Here is a 17,231-nt window from a genome sequence, read left to right as displayed (position 1 = left end):
CAACTCCCTGCACCTCCAGGCCAGGAGCTGTTTCAGGTCCTGAGGACTCTACTTCCAGTGTCATGATTCAGACTCAGACGGCAGAGAGCTGGGCTGTGCCTGCGGGCGAACGTGTGCTCGTGCTCAGTCGTGGCCAACTTTCTGACCCCACGGACTGCAGCCCGCCAGGCTCCTCTGTCCATGGGATTTCCCAGGCAAGAATACTGGAGTGGGTTAACATTTCCTCTTCCAGGGGGTCTTCCAGAGACCCAGGAATTGAACCCCCATCTCCTGTGTCTCCTGCATTGCAGGCAGATTCTTTACCTGCTGAGCCATCAGGGAAGTCTTATACTGAGCTGTACTGAGGGCTTTTTCATCCACTGGTTTGAATTCGACAGAAGCAGTGGATGCTCATTTGGAAGCACAGTTTGGAAAATGACACAAGGAGATCCAACCAGTCCATTCTAAAGGAGATCAGTCCTGGGTGTTCATTGGAAGGACTGATGCTAAAGCTGAAACTCCAAATACTTTGGCCACCTCATGCGACAAGTTGACTCACTGGAAAAGACTCTGATGCTAGGAGGGATAGGGGGTGGGAGGAGAAGGGGATGACAGAGAATGAGATTGCTGGATGGCATCACCAACTCGATGGACATGAGTTTGATTGAACTCCGGGAGTTGGTGATGGACAGGGAGGCCTGGCGTGCTGTGATTCATGGGGTCGCAGAGAGTCGGACACGACTGAGCGACTGAACTGAACAGAACTAAAGTCAGCTGATGAAGATATTAGTGCATAAGGGCACTTAGTAAGCTCCTGGTCCCACTCATCATCTGAGGCTCTGAAATTTGCAAAATATATGACGACTCTCAAAAGTAGCTCTCCTTGTGGTTTGTGTGTCCTCTCTACCCTCGGATGAGGAGCAAGGTGACAGGGTTATATATTTACAACCAGCACCTTGACCCCATGCTCCTGGGGCCTAATGCTCACCTGAAATGTAGATTCCACTCAGCCGGAGCTGATGGGAGGTGACTCTCCCAGAGGACACATCCTTGCTCATTCCTTCCCTGTGCATCTGGCTTCCCTAACTCCTGCAAGCTTTCCCAAAGAGCATCCCTCAATAAATGGTGAACCCCTAAAGCCCCACATCAGACCCTGCTCCTTGGAAACCTGAGCCCAAAGCTACAGAATTGTGTCTTAGAGCCCATGGCTGTCCACTCATTGTCATGAACCCACCTGACTCCTGTCATCCAGGATAGTACTAGCCACACAGCATCCTTGGGAGAATCTAGAGAACCCCTCGGATCACTTCTCTAGGGTGAAATTCCCTCATGAAACCCTGCTGGGAAAGGCTACCACCTAACATTCATAGCAGCTTATCTCAACATAGATGCAGAGACACCTACACGTGCATTTTTAAAAGTTTTCTCATATCTGTCTGGGAAACAAGGGAGAAATAAATAGAAGTGAGTAGTTTTCTTCCTCTGTGGGCAGCTCTAGTGCCTGGAGTTAGAGTACACACAGAGACAGTCCTCCCGAGAAAGCATCAAAGTATGCATATTGTATTGATTTCAGGCTACACATGTTTACACCCTAGAACAAAGCTGTCACAGCTGAAATGCCTGGATTAACAAATTCATTAAAAATATTACATCAGTGATACAGAGAATAAACTTTTGGACATCAAGGGGGGAAAGGGGCGTAGGATGACGTGGGAGATTGGGGCTGAAATATACACATGCCTACGTATAAAATAGAGAATTGATGAGAACATCAGTACAGCACAGGGGAAGAAGCTACGGTCTATCTGTAGGGCATACACTAAGTCAACCTTAAAAACACACTCCAAACCACAGTCTGAGCAGGCGAAGACTGATCCCACTTGCATAAGGTGCCTAGAATAGTCCGTTTCATAGAGTCAGCAAGTACGCAGATGCCAAGGGCTGGGGTACAGAGGCGAGGGCGGGGGTAATGGGGACTTAGTGTTTAATGGGTGAGCTTCCTTTTAGGAAGGTGAACAGGTTATTTATCTGTAACTCCATTTTGCTTTAAAGATTTTGAATCATTTTCACCATCAAAATTTGAAATTCTTTATCAGGTAGATGGATTGAGAAGATGGAAGAAAGATTTAATAAGGACTTAGAAGAAATAAAAAAGAGTCAATATACAATGAATAATGCAATAGATGAGATCAGAAACACTCTGGAGGGAACAAACAATAGAATAACAGAGGCAGAAGACAGGATTAGCGAACTAGAAGATAAAATTGTAGAAATAAATGAAACAGAGAGGAAAAAAGAAAAACGAATTAAAAGAAATGAGGACAATATTAGAGCCCTCTGGGACAATGTTAAACGCTCCAACATTCAAATCATAGGAGTCCCAGAGGAAGAAGACAAAAAGAAAGACCATGAGAGAATACTTGAGGAGATAATAGTTGAAAACTTCCCTAAAATAGGGAAAGAAATAATCACCCAAGTCCAAGAAACCCAGAGAGTCCCCAACAGGATAAACCCAAGGCGAAATACTCCAAGACACATATTAATCAAATTAACAAAGATCAAACACAAAGAACAAATATTAAAAGCAGCAAGGGAAAAGCAGCAAATAACACATAAGGGGATTCCCATAAGGATAACAGCTGATCTTTCAACAGAAACTCTTCAGGCCAGAAGGGAGTGGCAAGACATACTTAAAGTGATGAAAGAAAATACCCTACAGCCCAGATTATTATACCCAGCAAGGATCTCATTCAAATATGAAGGAGAAATCAAAAGCTTTACAGACAAGCAAAAGCTGAGGGAATTCAGCATCACCAAACCAGCTCTCCAACAAATGCTAAAGGATCTTCTATAGACAGGAAACACAGAAAGAGTGTATAAACTTGAACCCAAAGTAATAAAGAAAATGGCTACAGGATCGTACTTATCAATAATTACCTTAAACGTAAATGGGTTGAAATTTTCAAAAAGGCTAGGAAACAATTCTCATAGCCATCAATAGTTCAGTGTTGAGTTCATGAATAGTTTTTAAAGTTTGGGACAAACTGTAGTATTTGCTATTTGAAGTACTATTTGTAATTGGCATATTACGATGTAACATTGGTCTTCATTTCCAACTTAAAACGCCTAAAAATGCCTAACAGGTTTTTAGTTTTGTGAATTTTAGTTGAAATGTATTTTACGATGTTACTAAACCTGCAGAAATATTGAAATATTTCAGAGAACTTATTCACTGTACATTTAATTTATCTTATTTATAAAAGTTATGAACTGTAGAAAGTTTTACTTGTTGGGTCAAATGCTTGTTGCTTCAAATGCTTGTTGCATTTGAAGTGCTAGTTACAAGAAAATCAAATACCTTCAATGTATAAATGCTATTAAGTTTTTAAAGGACTCTGGAGTATAAGTAAGTTTGTTTAAAGAAATTTAGTCTATTCAACCTGAATCAGCTCTGTCAAACATTAATTAAAAGCCTCATTTTAAAAAAATAAATAAATAAATAATGGTGGTGGGAGGGAGGGTTGGGAAGCTGGCTGGAGGTGGAGGTGGTGAAGTTTATAAATCTAATTAAAAATGAAGTTGCATTTCCATTTTCCAAATCCACCCATCCACCAGCGTACTGTGTCACTAGACATTATGTATGATTTTACTTTGCGACAGAAACCATTACATTTAAAAATTCATTACAGCAAGGTGAGTTAGACACATGATGGATGCAGCTTTAATTCTGCCATATATTATTACAGTTAAAATGTAAATGATGAAAAATATTTTGTGCTTATCAGCATTTATGTGGAAATGTGTTTTACAGTGATATATGATGTTATATTTCTATTATTGTGATGAAAAAAAAGCAATACAAGAAGACGAAGTGTTTATTAAAACATGAAAAAAAAAGAAATAAATGGTTTTGCAGCACTGAAGAGATTAAAGAAAGTAAATAAGCTAGATCAGACCTGTTTTATGTAGTAATTTTATAGTTTATTTTAATTATTTCAGTTGTAAAATATTGTTATACTGTTAATTAGTTCTGATTGTTCATATTAAACTATTGTAATGCAAAAAAATAAATAAATAAATAAAATTAAAAAAAAAAAAAAAAGGAAGGTGAACAATCTGGGAGACGGATGACAGCAAGAGTTGAACAACAGGGTGAAAGCACTTAGTGCCACTGAACTGAATAGTGTGTGTGTTAGTCACTCAGTCGGGTCCAAGTCTTTGTGACTGTATGGACTGTAGCCCGCCAGGCTCCGCTGTCCATGGGATTCTCCAGGCAAGAACACTGGAGTGGGTAGCCATTCCCTTCTCCGGGGATCTTCCCAACCCAGGGATAAAACCTGGATCTCCCACATTGCATGCAGATTCTTTACCATCTGAGCCACCAGGGAAGCCTGAACTGTACAGTTAAATATGGTTAAAATAGCATGTTTTATATTATGTGACTTTTGCCACAATAAAAAGTTTAAAGAATCCTCTGTGGGCAAAGCGGAATCGTTACTCCTTGACTCCTGGTTCGCTCATGGAGCTACTGCTCAAGGCTCTCCCCTTCTGTTCTCTCTCACACAATTGCGTTTCGCTTCGGCTTTTAACCTTTTTCAAGAAGGCTGATCACAGGAATTGATCATGGACTCGATGCCCCCACTTGCAGAGATCTCTAAACCTTACAAAGCACTGCCTCACCCCTCATCTTAGTGCAACCACCAGCTGGCAAAGCAGCAACACCAGGTGGCAGGCCCTTTTGACCCTGTATGATGGTTTAAAAAAAGGCTCTGAGAACTGACGTGATTGGCCTGAGATCACAGAACTTAAAATAGCAGGGCTGGGACGTGAGCCCAGGTCTTTGAGCCCTGAGCCCCACCTGCGGCTCCACTACGCCGTGCTGAAGGCAGCCAGATGGCCTCAACACGAGCTGGGACAGGTGGGGTCAGGGTGATCTCACAGCACATTTATTCTCTTTTCAACCTCATCTGCTAAGTCCCCACCGACAGCCTACATCTTTTCTTTAGCACAGGTCTCTAGCTTAGTGACACCTGGGGGACTGTTCTTGGATTGGAAAGGATACTGCACAGCCTGTAGTTTTTTCTTTTTTAATTTTTGGACACACCCGGCGGCATCTGGAACCTTAGATCCCCTACCAGGGACAGAACCCATAGTCCCTGCAAAGGGAGACAGAGTCTTAACCACTGGACCACCAGGAAGTCCTCAGTGCGGTTTTGACTTGGCACCACACAAACCATTCCACCCCAGGAGGCTCAAGGAGGCTCTGGGCACCGCACTCACCTGGTCAGACGTGTAGGCCACCAACTTCTCCATGATGGCAGCCTGCGTCAGCTCCGGGGAGGCAGCCTGCAGGCATCGGGTCACTTTGGTCCGAGCAGCCAGCAGGGCCACCAGGGTAGCTTCACTGGCTGTTCCCTAAATCAAAGAAAAGGTCAACAGGACCTTCCAACTGCAGCCAGGGAATCATTTCTAAATGTGAGAGATTGATGTGGGATCTTCCTATTTTCTTAGAAGATGCATCTGAAATTATCAAGTCCATTCTCGCTTGCATGGGAAAAGGCTGTACACCTGTGACTGACACTTCAGCTCTTATTGTCAATTCAGCATTGCTTTGCCTGTTTCATAAAATACCCACCAGCACTTACTGGCACTTACTAGGCATCGCTGCTGCCAGACTTGTCAGACACATTCCCATGGACACTTCCCAGTCTGGACAGGAGGTGCTGGTCCGTTTCCCCCAGAGGAGGAAATGGGACCCAGGACACAGCTCCCAGCACAGCTGCACACACACAGCAATTTGGACAGACATATTTGTCTGTCTTTACAAAGGGGCTACCTCTTCTTTGAGACCGAGAAACTGCCCTGGAGGGTTTTCCCCGGTCACGAATGTTACAGACTGAATTCCTCGCCCCCAGATTTCGTGTTGCAGCCCTGACTCCCAGTTTCTCAGGATGCGACCGCAGATGTAGACAAAATCTTTGAAGGGATCACAAAGTCAAAATGAGCCTTTTAGAGGGGCTCGTGGTCCAGCCTGGCTGGTGTCCTCACAGGACGAGGAGCTGGGCATACGTGCCTGCACACACACACACACACACACACACACAAACACACACAGAGGTGAGGCCAGTGAGCACACGGGGAGGAGACTGTTGCCTGCAAGCTGAGGGCAGAGGCCTCGGGGATGTCAGCCACGCTGCCACCTTGACCTCAGATGTCTAGGCTCCAGACGATGAGACAATCCTGTCTGCTGCCTAGGTCGTCTGGTCTCTGCCTCTTCCTTGTGGCAGCCTTATCAAGCTAACACAATGAATGTCAACAACTTATTTTGGCAAAGGAATCAAGGATGCAAAATTCACTCTTCTGAGGGTGGGTGGCAGTGAAAGAGAATATAAATTCAGCACCCGCTCCGTCAGCCCATCTAAGTTGCAAACTAAGTTCATTTTTAATTGTATCATCTTTGGTTGGGAAAACTATGTTCAGAGAGTTTAGGTAACTTGCCCCAAATCAACAGTAAATGAACAGTATTGGTTAGGAGCAAACCCACATCTGTCTGCAGGGACCACTCCACTTGTGATCACAGAATCTTATGTAAATCCTGAAAGAGACCATGAGCTGAATAGCATTACCATTAGAAAGAAAAAGTGTAAATGGTAGAGTTTAGTTGACTGTGAGAAAGAAATTTATAAACTAAAAGCACTCATAGTCTGTGGAACTGTGTAGCTCTAACGCGTAAATTCATATATACACCTCTGTAATCTTAATTCCAAGAAAACACACTGGTCATAGCAAACACCCTCTTCCAACAGCACAAGAGATTACTCTACACATGGACATCAAAATCTGATTCTATTCTTTCCAGCCAAAGAAGGAGAAGCTCTATACAGTCAGCAAACACAAGACCGAGAGCGGACTGCGGCTCAGATCATGAGCTCCATATTGCCAAATTCAGACTGAAATTGAAGAAAGTAGGGAAATCCACTGCCTCCTTCATACACACTGACATGGGAAGCTCATTGAAAGGCACGGGCCCAGGGGTGCGTGTTCTTGCCTTCCCCCGACACTCCTATGGGAGTGCAGCTCGCTCTAAACATCACCCTTTGTCTGAGGCCTTGGACTCCCACTACCCCCCAGCGTCCATGCTTCTCTGAACCATATTCTAAGCAAAGGCTTGAATCACAATGGGTTTTTCTTTAGGCACTGTCCATGCCTTGAAAGAAAACTCCCCTTCTTCAGGCAACAAAAATATGCCCAATGAAAAAACTGTCAGCCAAGCATCCATAAGTGCAATGGCTCCAGGAGGCATGACTCCATTGTAGGAAATCTGTTTCTTTTACTTTACCCTTTGCTTCCCGTTGCTTTTTTCACTAAAAGGATACTGTTTATACATAATGACCTGCCCCAGGGAACCCTGCCCTCCTCTGTGAATATTAAACCAAAGTGCCTTTGTTCAGGACCCTGTCCACCTATGGATGGGAGTGCTGAGTCGCTCACTTGTGGCCAACTGTTTGCGACCCCACGGACTGTAGCCCACCAGGCTCCTCTGTCCATGGGATTCTCCAGGCAAGAATACTGGAGTGGGTTGCCATTTCCTTCTCCAGGGGAATCTTCCCAACCCAGGGATCAAAGCACTGACTCCTGCATCTCCTGTATTGGCAGGCAGATTCTTTTATCACGGAACCACCTGGGAAGGAACAAATTAATACATCCCCTGCCTGAGTCTTGCCATTCTAGGAGGTAATCACAAGCTTGTTTTGTTTTGTTTTACTTGGCTTCCTCAACTCCTCTCCCTTTCTGTTCTATAAAAGAACTTGGCATCAAGACCCCCAACAAGAAGTCTGAGACATTACTCTTCCATCTTCTTGGCCAGCCAGCTTTCCCAATAAAGACATATTCCTTGCCTTAACACATCTCTCAGTTAACTGGCCTGTAGTACAGCGAGCAGAGTGGGCTTGGACTGGGTAACAGCTTAGTGACAGGGGCAGCAGAACAAGTGGGTCTCTGGCCTCTGCTGGAAGCAGGTTTGGGCCAAGGAAGGGACGGGGCACCTGCTCTTGCACAGAGAGCAGCAACGATACCTCTGTTTTCCTGCTGCAGACAAAGGTTGCCATGGTGAGGCTGCGGCAAGGCAGGAAGAGCTGCGGTGAGCATTGCCACTGGCTGCTGATGCTGGAACAGGAATATCCTTTCATTTTCTTCGTTTTCAAGTGTCACCCTACACACAGCATGAAATTGGCTTTTCTTCCACGAGAGCTTTCAGACCCAATTAAGAGACTATTTCCATGGCCCTGTTTGTCCAGCTCAAAGGATGGTTTGCCATTTGATGCAGACACCCATCACAGGGCCGACGCCTGGCAGCTGTGATTATGGTCTGAGGGGCCAGCATCCCCCGCATCTGAGGGCCCCACGGCTGTCACCAGTGCCCTTGCAAATTAGAGACAATCAGCCTTGCCAGAGGGAAGGGTGGACTTCCTGCCTCAAACACAGACACGATCGACTGCTTTCCTTGAGCAAACGAGGTGGACAGGGCTCCAAGGGGGGTTGTATTGAGTCCTGGGCTGAGGGATGTCAGAATTAGTCCCAAACAAATGCCTGTGCTTCTGCTGCTTCTGGAAAATAGAAGTGTCTTTAAAGGAAAAGGCAATTTAAAGATGACGCCCATGGCAGCATGCTCTTCTGTGGACACTCACACCCAAGCTAAGGGTGAGGGACAAGCTGGTGGGACACCCTGGCCTCCAGCTCACATGTGCACCAGCTTCGCCTCAAACTGGCTCAAGCCCTGGGGCCCCATGCACTATGTTTCTGGGCCTTGGATTGTGAATAACCCAGTCCTCATAAATATTTGGAGGTTGAGAAATGAACACAGAAAACAGAAGAAATAAAGCCAAAATGCAGCCTAACTCAGAGTGGGTGTTCAACACAAAGTTGCTATTATTATGGCACACACGCCTTGGAAAATGAGGTATTTATAAGACTTTTTGGTAGTATCAAATGAGAGAAATCAGCTCAGGCTGCTGAAAAGAATTAAACACGAAACGGTTTTAGTCATGATCTCTAGTGACCCAGAGAAACTCTTTTCTAAAGTTTTTGTTTGGTTTTGGTTTCTGGTGGAGCTGGAACATTCATACTGAATATAGACTCAACCAGGCAAGCCTCAGTAGAAAGCTGAGGATCCTCTTAGGAGATTGTTGACCTTCATCCTAAAGGGCGTCCTTTGAAATATGACTCATGAGTGAAAGATGTGGTACTATATATATTTATATATATATTCTATTTATATAAATTGTGACACCATAGAAAGTCATGCAAATGGAAGGAGATCAAACATGTTAAACGTACCATACTTAATTTTTAAAAAAAGAGAAAATCATGTAATAATAATATTCTCAAAGACTGAGCAATAGGAGGACTTCCCTGGTGGTCCGTGGGTTAAGACCCCACCTGCCAGTGCAGGGGACACAGGTTCAATCCCTGGCCTGGAAAGACTCCACATGCAGGACAGCTGAGCCTGCTTGCCACCACTACTACGCCTGCCCCCTAGAGCCCAGTCTGCAACAAGAGAAGCCGCCACAGTGAGAAGCCTTGGCTCAACGACTAGAGAGGAGCCCCTGCTCACCCCAGCCCGCGGGCAACAGTGAAGATCAGGTATGGCCAAAACTGTTTACAGATAAAATAAATACACAGTGGGAAAAGCTCACAACAAAGCAGTAAGTAAAACACCACACAGGAAATCTGCATGATGTGTTGCATTATCTCAGTCTTGTTTATATTATGTGCACATGTATGTACACACACACACAGGTATTGAAATAACTCTGGGAGGAGGCCGCCCCAGAGTGTTTCTGCATCTCCTCCGTTTATCTAATGGACGTCTAGTTTTCGTTAGTGGAAACGAGATGATGCTTTTAAGTTGAGTAGCAGAGCCAAAATTGACACTGAAGGTAATCAGCCGACAGCATGAACAATGGGGATAGTATACAGAGAAAACCATGAGAAATGCCCCCAAAATGCAGAGGAGAAAGCGACAGCAAAGGGAAAGTGCCAAGTGAGCATGGGAAGTCACGGAAAAGGTGCCCAAACCGCGGAAAGCCAAAGTTCCTCAAAAACAGAGAGGCAGGGACCCAGAGACGATGACTAAATTATGGTGGGAGGAAAACGTCCCCAGGTGGGGAAGAGCTGAGTCTCAGACTAACTGGGCTTCCCAAATGCTGGGACATGGGGTCAAAATGAATAGCACAAAGGGAAAAAGTGTATCTGGATGAAACTTGCGGAATCAGAAAGAAAAAGTAAGTCAACCATGAGGGTCCATCTTGTCATGAAGTATCAGATCACCCGCAGGGCTGGAATTCAGCTGGGCAGAGTTCAACACCGAGGTCCCGTGGCAGCCTGCCTCTCTCAGGCCCTGCTCTTTATTGGCAGTGGAACCCCAGAGAGTCAGGGACCTGCAAGCCAGCCGACCCCCCAGCAAGGGGAGATGCAGCTGAAGGGGCATGGACTGGGGCTGTGGGTAGCAGCCCTTTCCCCAGGCTGGAAGCAGCTTGGAGCTCAGACTTTTGTGTGTGGTTTTTCCTAGGTGTCCCCGGGCTGCATCACCTTGACCAACAGAAAGTTGTCCCAAGGTGACCGAGATGTTCCACTGTGAGGAAAGTCACTATTGCCGCCGTGTCTAAGTCCCATTCACAGCACCGTATTGAAGCTTTGCATACTCAGAGTGAAGGATTCATTTCCATCAGCCACACTCAGAAGTGCTATTGCGAGAGGGAACGTGCTCTAAGCAGACAGGCGAAACAGGAGGGGGCGAGGGAGTGTGGCTGAGCCTGGCCAGGCTGGGCAGGAGACAGACGGTTTCACACAGAGTGACCGAGCAGTTCTCTTACCAGTCCTGCTAATAAATGGTTCAGTGACGCTCTCAATCATAATCCTCTCACAAGAGCACCTGTGACTGATTTTCCCATCCTGACCCGAGCCAGGATATGATTTATCTCACGCACTGGCAGAAACCACAGAAGGAGAATTCTCCTCTGGCTTTAATGGGGGCCATGCAGCAGGTCCATTCACCCTGTTTTTCCCTAGCAGAATCTGCCAATATCATCACTGCAAACATTTTCACGACCATCCTAATCTTGGGAGCATTCCACAATCCCAACCTGCCGGAATGACGCACAGTCAACTTCATTATCAAAACTCTCATCCTGGCCATCTCCTTTTTATGAATCTGAGCATCACAGCCAGGACTCCAATACAATGAGCCTATATCTTATCTCTGTCTGCCATGAACACTGGTCCTGTGAATATGCCATGTCTCACTGCCCATCATCACATCAGTCATCCCATTGCAACCATCAGAAAGAGATCTGGCAAAAGAGTTACTCTGAGAGAATAAGCAGGCTGTAGGTCACAGAAGTCAGCCTGGGTCATGCCACAAGGCTTGTTTACCGAAGAGCACGTCAACATCTCCGAATGAGATGGCATGGACGCAGCATCAGGGTGCCCTGACAGGCAGGCTAGAATGCTTATTCCTGGGCCCACCTAAGACTTGTTGACCCACATCTGTGAGGGCAGAAGTGAGGCTCCCTCTGTGGGTCCCTCCCTCCGTGACGCTGACCCACACTGGTTTTGTTTGGGAGAATAAAAGATGCCACACTTTCATCCTGGAAGCTGAGAATCTCCACTGTATTTGGAGGAGGGACCCTGCTAGCGTGATTAAGTTAAGAACCTTGACAGGAGGGGGAGGGGGTTATCTTGGATCATCTGGATGGACTCTATCTAATCTTGTGAGTCCTAAAAAGTGAAGACGCTTTCTCGTTTGTGGTCTGAGGAGAGGTGACCTGAAAGAAGGGTCAGAGAGATGGAACACAGCCGCTTTGCAGACAGACGAGGTGCCATGGCACAGGAATGTGGGAAGTTTCTAGAAACTAGAAGAGGCAAGGACAGAGTCTTGCTTGGGACTTACAAGGGGTCAACCCTGATTTTAGCTGTGAGATCCGTCAGGCTCCCACCAGAAAGAACTGTAAAACAATAGGGTTAGTCAGCAGATTAACAGACTAGAATTTAAAGACCCCGGTCAGTCGAGCAGTCTCGAGCCTGGAGACGGGCTTGCCCATATCTCATCCAGCCACGCCAGCAGGCGACCTCACACTGAGGCATCCGGGCCTCAGTTCCCATCAGCCAACTGGACACAAACACAGCTGCTGTGACTGACTCTCAGAACCTTTGAGAAGACAATGTCTGAAAAAGGAAATTCTTTTTTTCCCCGAAGTAGAGGCTGCGTTCCCTGTGATGGTGGTGGGTTGGTTAATGTCCCTCTTTGCTGCTGGGCAAACAGCCAGGCAGTCCTAGGTTCCTTAGGGGCATTTGTGCCACAGACGCTCCCTGTGCCTGCCATCGTGTGTCCTGTCCGCTGACGCGCTGTCTGGTGTGTAGACACTCTCACAGGCACACGCTAGATGAAGAATAAATTTAATCATCATGTAGCAAAGGCAGCATCTTTAGGTGAAAGGTGGGTCCCATGGGTGCAGCTCTTTCTAGAAGGCTCTGCAGCACCGGGCCACAGCTGCCACTGCAGACGGCCCTGCGTGGTGCTCAGATTGCGGCTCTGTGGTCAGAAGGGCGTGGACTCAGACCCCGCTGTAGGACTTACCCGCTGGGCATTGATGGCAAGTTGCCTGAGTGCTCTGAGCCCTAGTTTCCTCGTCTGTAAAACGGGGGTTGAGAAATGGTCCCTAACCAGAGTGCTGCTGTGAAAATTAAGTTTGGGCCTGGGAAGCACTCGGGTACACGGGCAAGCAGTGGGGAACCACACACGTCTCCACTGTTGTGTGTTTACTTTTATGCACCAGCCAAGCGACAGCCACCACGCTGCCCACCATCAACAGCGGCCTGGGACTGAGAGATGCTGGGGAGCCAAACCAGATGCAGAGCTTTCCTAGGGCTCTGCTCTGCTCATTCTCCAGAAGAAACGAGGACCCAACGCGCTTGCAGGCCTCTTGCCCACCTGCACCCCAGAATCCGGACCCCACCCTCTCCACCTTACCTGGATCACCCCGCCACCTTCTCCAGCTTCACCAGCCAGGAACGCCTCGGGCAGCTGCAGCATCTTCCCCAGCCAGTCCATCATCACTGTCTCAAGCTCCGTGCACGCCGGGCTGGCAGCCTGTGGGCAGGAGGAAAGGATGAACCACAGGCGGCTGCCCTCAGCTTCTGCCAGCTTGGGATCCAGGGGTATGACAAGCAGGGGAAACTTCCTTACTGACCTTGATCAATTGAGCAAAAGGTTTCTAACATTTTCAAAAGACCCATCCCTGGATGGGACTCACTTTGAAGGTGGACTTGCATATGGTAGAGCTTCTGGAGAAGCAGCAGCAGCTGGACCCCTCCCCCCAGCAGCCCCAAGTTGTTGCCACGGACCACTGGCAGGACTTGGTGCTGAAAGCTGGTGCCCATAACCTTCCGCTCCATCTGGCTCCTGGAGAACCAGGGAGGAGCCATGCTCCCTGGGGCCCAGATAGGCTGCTGGAGTCTGTGTTCTCTGCACGGGGTTTGCAAGTCTCTACTTGCCTCACCCAAAGGCTCTGGTCCTCTGCCCTTCAGGGCTTCTCCATCATAAACCTTTAGGGGCTGGTACCAGAACAAGGGCCTAGATCTGGCTGAATTTCAGAAGCAACAGCAGGCTTTGTTCATTCACTGACCTCTAGATTAAAATCATCTGATCCCAGGTGCTATTCAAACATCTCCCAAAGTTTCAAACATGGTCTGCAGCCATGACTTGGGAGGATAGCAGGGCAGGAAGGCACCGACCTCTGCGATGACCCACCCCACAGCCGCACTGTGCCCAGGCCAGCTTCCTCATTCAGCCATCTGTCTGTTTATAGAATTACCTTGTAAGGCTCTCTTTTTAAGATCCACCTATAAGCGACATCACATGATACCTGTCTTTGCTGTCTGCCTTACTTAACTGAGTATGAAAATCTCTAGGTCCATCCACATTGCTGCAAATGGCATTATTGCATTCCTTTTTTACAGCTGAGTAATATTCCATTGTATATAAAGATGCCCTGGGGTTGGTGTGGAGGCAGGGCTGATCCCCTGCTCTCGGCAGCAACACTGCTCTTGGGCTGGGGTCCCTCTTGGGACAGTATCCATGGCTGAGAACAGAATGGGTGGGACCAGGGCAGTCATGTTTCTCAAACTGCAGATGGTATAGAAACTCCTTGTTCTCCTTGGGAGACATGCAGGTTCCCAGGCTTGGGCTGCAGAAACTCCAGGGCCTCTACTGTGGTTTGAATTGAAACCAAGCAGCTCGAAACACACCGCTGTGCAGAGCTGGCTTTTGGATGTGGACAGATTCCCCCTCTGCTTCTCCGAACTCCAAACTCCCACTCGAGGCCCCTCTGCCCAGACCTACGTCCCTCTCCTTCCCACAGGGGTGGCACCGCCAGCTCACTGTCTGAGTCCTGGCTGCAAGTCCCCATATGGGAACTCCAGGGCCCCCCCACCCTCACCAACACTCACCCAGGAGAAGCCGATGCAGCCGATGGCCCCACACAGCATGTCCGCGAGCATGGCCGGGTATGAGCTGGCCGTGGGGAAGTAGGCAAAGAAGTAGGGACTGTGCCAGTGGGTCACCTGTGTGGGACACGGGCAGTCACTTGGGGCCAGGGCGCAGCCCTGCAGGCAGGGGGCCCAGGGGGCTGGGGTGCCACGAGAGCCCAGTCTCTGCTAATAGAAAACCCTGTTTCAACTTCTGCCCAGAAGTGTCAGCAAGGGGGCCGCCCCTGAGATCCCATCTCTTTGTGATGAGACTGCTTTTCCTAAAACTGCTCCAAAAAACAGTCTATATCAGAAAAGGAAAAAAAAAGAGAGAGATTTGATTTCTGAGGTTTCCTCAGCTGCCTACTGCAGCTTCCTCAGTCTCCCGTCTGGTTTGGCAGTCTCGTGAAAACCCCGGGAGATGGTACCTGGAGGTGGGGCCTTCGGGAGGTAAGGGGTTGGATGCGATGGAAAGGGCGGACCCTCTGCATGGAAGAAAGGCCGGGATGAGAACCTCCCAGGACCCGAATCTGCGGGAACCTTGGCCTTGGAGGCCCAGCCTTCGCCCCACGAGAAGAGGATGCGGCTGTCCGAGCTGCCAGCGGTGGGGTCTGCCGCTGCAGAGCAGCTGGAACAGCTCCGGGTCTGACATTTAACCGCACTCCCGGGAGGGATTTTGTGCTGAGCGGCTTGTCATATTTGTACAACCTCTGGGCCGGTGAGAACCAGAATCCTGCTCTCTGCTCAAAGCGCAAATGTCACAGGAACTCCTGGGAGGAGGGGAGTGGTGAGGCGCCCTGGGCTTAAGGGGCCCATCAGGGAACCCCATGGGCAGGGGCGCCTCACCCCGAGTGTCAGGGTCTGGAATTCCAGGCCCTGGGCTCCTGCCTAGAGCTGAGGGTCTGAGAGCCCTCACCACAGCAGTGAACGTGCCTTTAGGTGAGTCCAAGGAAAACCTCACCGTGCAAGCATGAAGCTGCAGTGGAGTTTCCTCGAACTTGAGCTGTCTGCTTTCCTCCAAGTGACTCTTGGGAGACGACTGTCCTGGGTGCTCCCCACATCTGTCTGCAGCCCCACGTGTACCTCACGCCCAGGCTCACGGACCACAAAGAAGCCCCCTTTGGTGGTCCACGCTGCACAGTCTCAGATAAAATAAACAAAACATTTTTTCCACACACTGATCATCCCTCTGCTGAAATTAACTTATTTGAAACTAACCATCTGTCTCACGTCCCAGGGTCTCAGGGCAGGGGACTGACCTTGTAACCAAGCAGGACCCTATGGGGCTGGGAACAGACCCCTCCCCCATAGCCTCTGAGGTGGCTCCTCTCTGCAGTACTCAGATAATAGTATCTGACACGCACTTCCTGAGCTGTTTTACAGATGATAAAACCCCCACCACATGGAAGAAATTAACTACTTGATGATCATGAGCACATAGCTCCCAGCCTCTCGGCACCTGAGGATTGATCATGTTAACCCCTGTGATCCTACCCCCCGTGACCTCACCATCAAGCAGTAAGAGGAGGAGCTGATCACTACCCTGAGACTTTAACAATGCTTTCCAGAAACCCACCGGGAGTTCGGGTGTTTTGAACATTAGCTGTCCTGGACTCCTTGCTGGATGCCAGGAATAAATACCTCACTATCCTTCACCACACCCTGGTGTCAGTTGATTGGCTTTACTGCACAGGGGCCCGTGGACCCAGGTTGGCTCAGTAACAGCCTCGGGGGCTGGAGGGAAATCATAGTCACCACCTTTGGAGCCCATACGATCTGGATTGCAGTCCTGATTCCATCACTCACTAGCTGTGTAACCTTAGGCAGATCACTCAACCTCTCTGGGCTTCAGCTGTCTCAGCTATAAAAGAGAAATAACAAAGTTTCTCCCCAAGAAAATGACTGTGAGGATTAGGTGCAATAATACAAGTGCATTGCCTGATACCCAACAGGGACTTAACTGACACCTGCCCTTTTCTTCAACCATGGATATAGGCTAACCCCTGGCATGATGATCTTCTCGACGTCCTCAATGATGTCCTCAAATGCCTCTGGCTCTTGCGGGGCAGTGGTGGGGATCAGGGGGCGCAGGTAGCCTGGATCCACATCAGGGAACACCTGGCGCCCCTCGATACCTTCCAGGTAGTCAGCCACGTAATCCACCATTTCCTTCCCCCTCCTGCGGAACTCGCTTGCATTCATGGTGACCGGTCTTCCTCAGAGCAAAAGCTGCACAGAGAGAAAAGAAATCAGTTGCAAGTGTGACGATACCTCACCTGTAGTGGAGCAGATCCAAGCCGACCACTGGGGCTGCCTGGGCGGAGAACCAAACACCCCGGAGTCCACCTAGACTCCAAGTCAGGAACACTTTTCCATGTCCAGATGCGGTAGAATTAACCCTGGATTTTGGAGACTGTAGCAAAGTACTTCTTCTACTATTCGCCAGCTACTCAGCTAAACACAATCCCACCTCTCTGTCTCATTTCTTTTTCTGTCTGAATCATGAAACGGACCAGGCACACATTTATTTCCACGGTCCATCCCAACTTTAATAACGAGCCTTGGTTTCCAAATTGTGCCTTATTCTTCATGGGCTGTGGGACAGAGACTCTCTGAGTCTCTCTTTATCTGAGAAAAGCAGATGACCATGCTGATCTTTCCGGAAGGTAGAAAGGCAGTCACGTGGCCTGTGTCCAGCATGAACAGGGCCTGGATAGTATAAGCCC

At 48.3% G+C, this 17,231-nt stretch overlaps 1 protein-coding gene across 6 annotated transcripts in view; it reads right to left on the bottom strand.

The window, feature by feature from the left end:
- The window catches only part of DDC (dopa decarboxylase), a 99,253-nt gene that overhangs the window by 59,827 nt on the left and 22,195 nt on the right, over nucleotides 1-17,231 (bottom strand). For 4 of the 6 annotated variants that reach the window (XM_088833099.1, XM_088833092.1, XM_088833112.1 and 1 more), the window contains 4 exons: nucleotides 16,507-16,734; nucleotides 14,488-14,601; nucleotides 13,010-13,129; nucleotides 5,260-5,394 (listed from right to left, as the gene is read on the bottom strand). In XM_088833099.1, the coding sequence (XP_088689225.1) occupies nucleotides 5,260-5,394; nucleotides 13,010-13,129; nucleotides 14,488-14,601; nucleotides 16,507-16,707 (570 nt within the window). In that variant the 5' untranslated portion in view covers nucleotides 16,708-16,734. The remainder of the gene's footprint in view (nucleotides 1-5,259; nucleotides 5,395-13,009; nucleotides 13,130-14,487; nucleotides 14,602-16,506; nucleotides 16,735-17,231) is intronic. The other 2 variants (XM_088833106.1, XM_088833104.1) reach the window with 2 other exon arrangements.

This window comes from Moschus berezovskii, chromosome 3 (assembly GCF_049115385.1).
Source record: "Moschus berezovskii isolate FMDL1 chromosome 3, NW_MosBer_1.0, whole genome shotgun sequence".
Classification (NCBI taxonomy): domain Eukaryota; kingdom Metazoa; phylum Chordata; class Mammalia; order Artiodactyla; family Moschidae; genus Moschus; species Moschus berezovskii.
The sequence above is the reverse complement of the archived record's forward strand: the minus strand, read 5'-3'. Positions and strand labels throughout refer to the sequence as shown.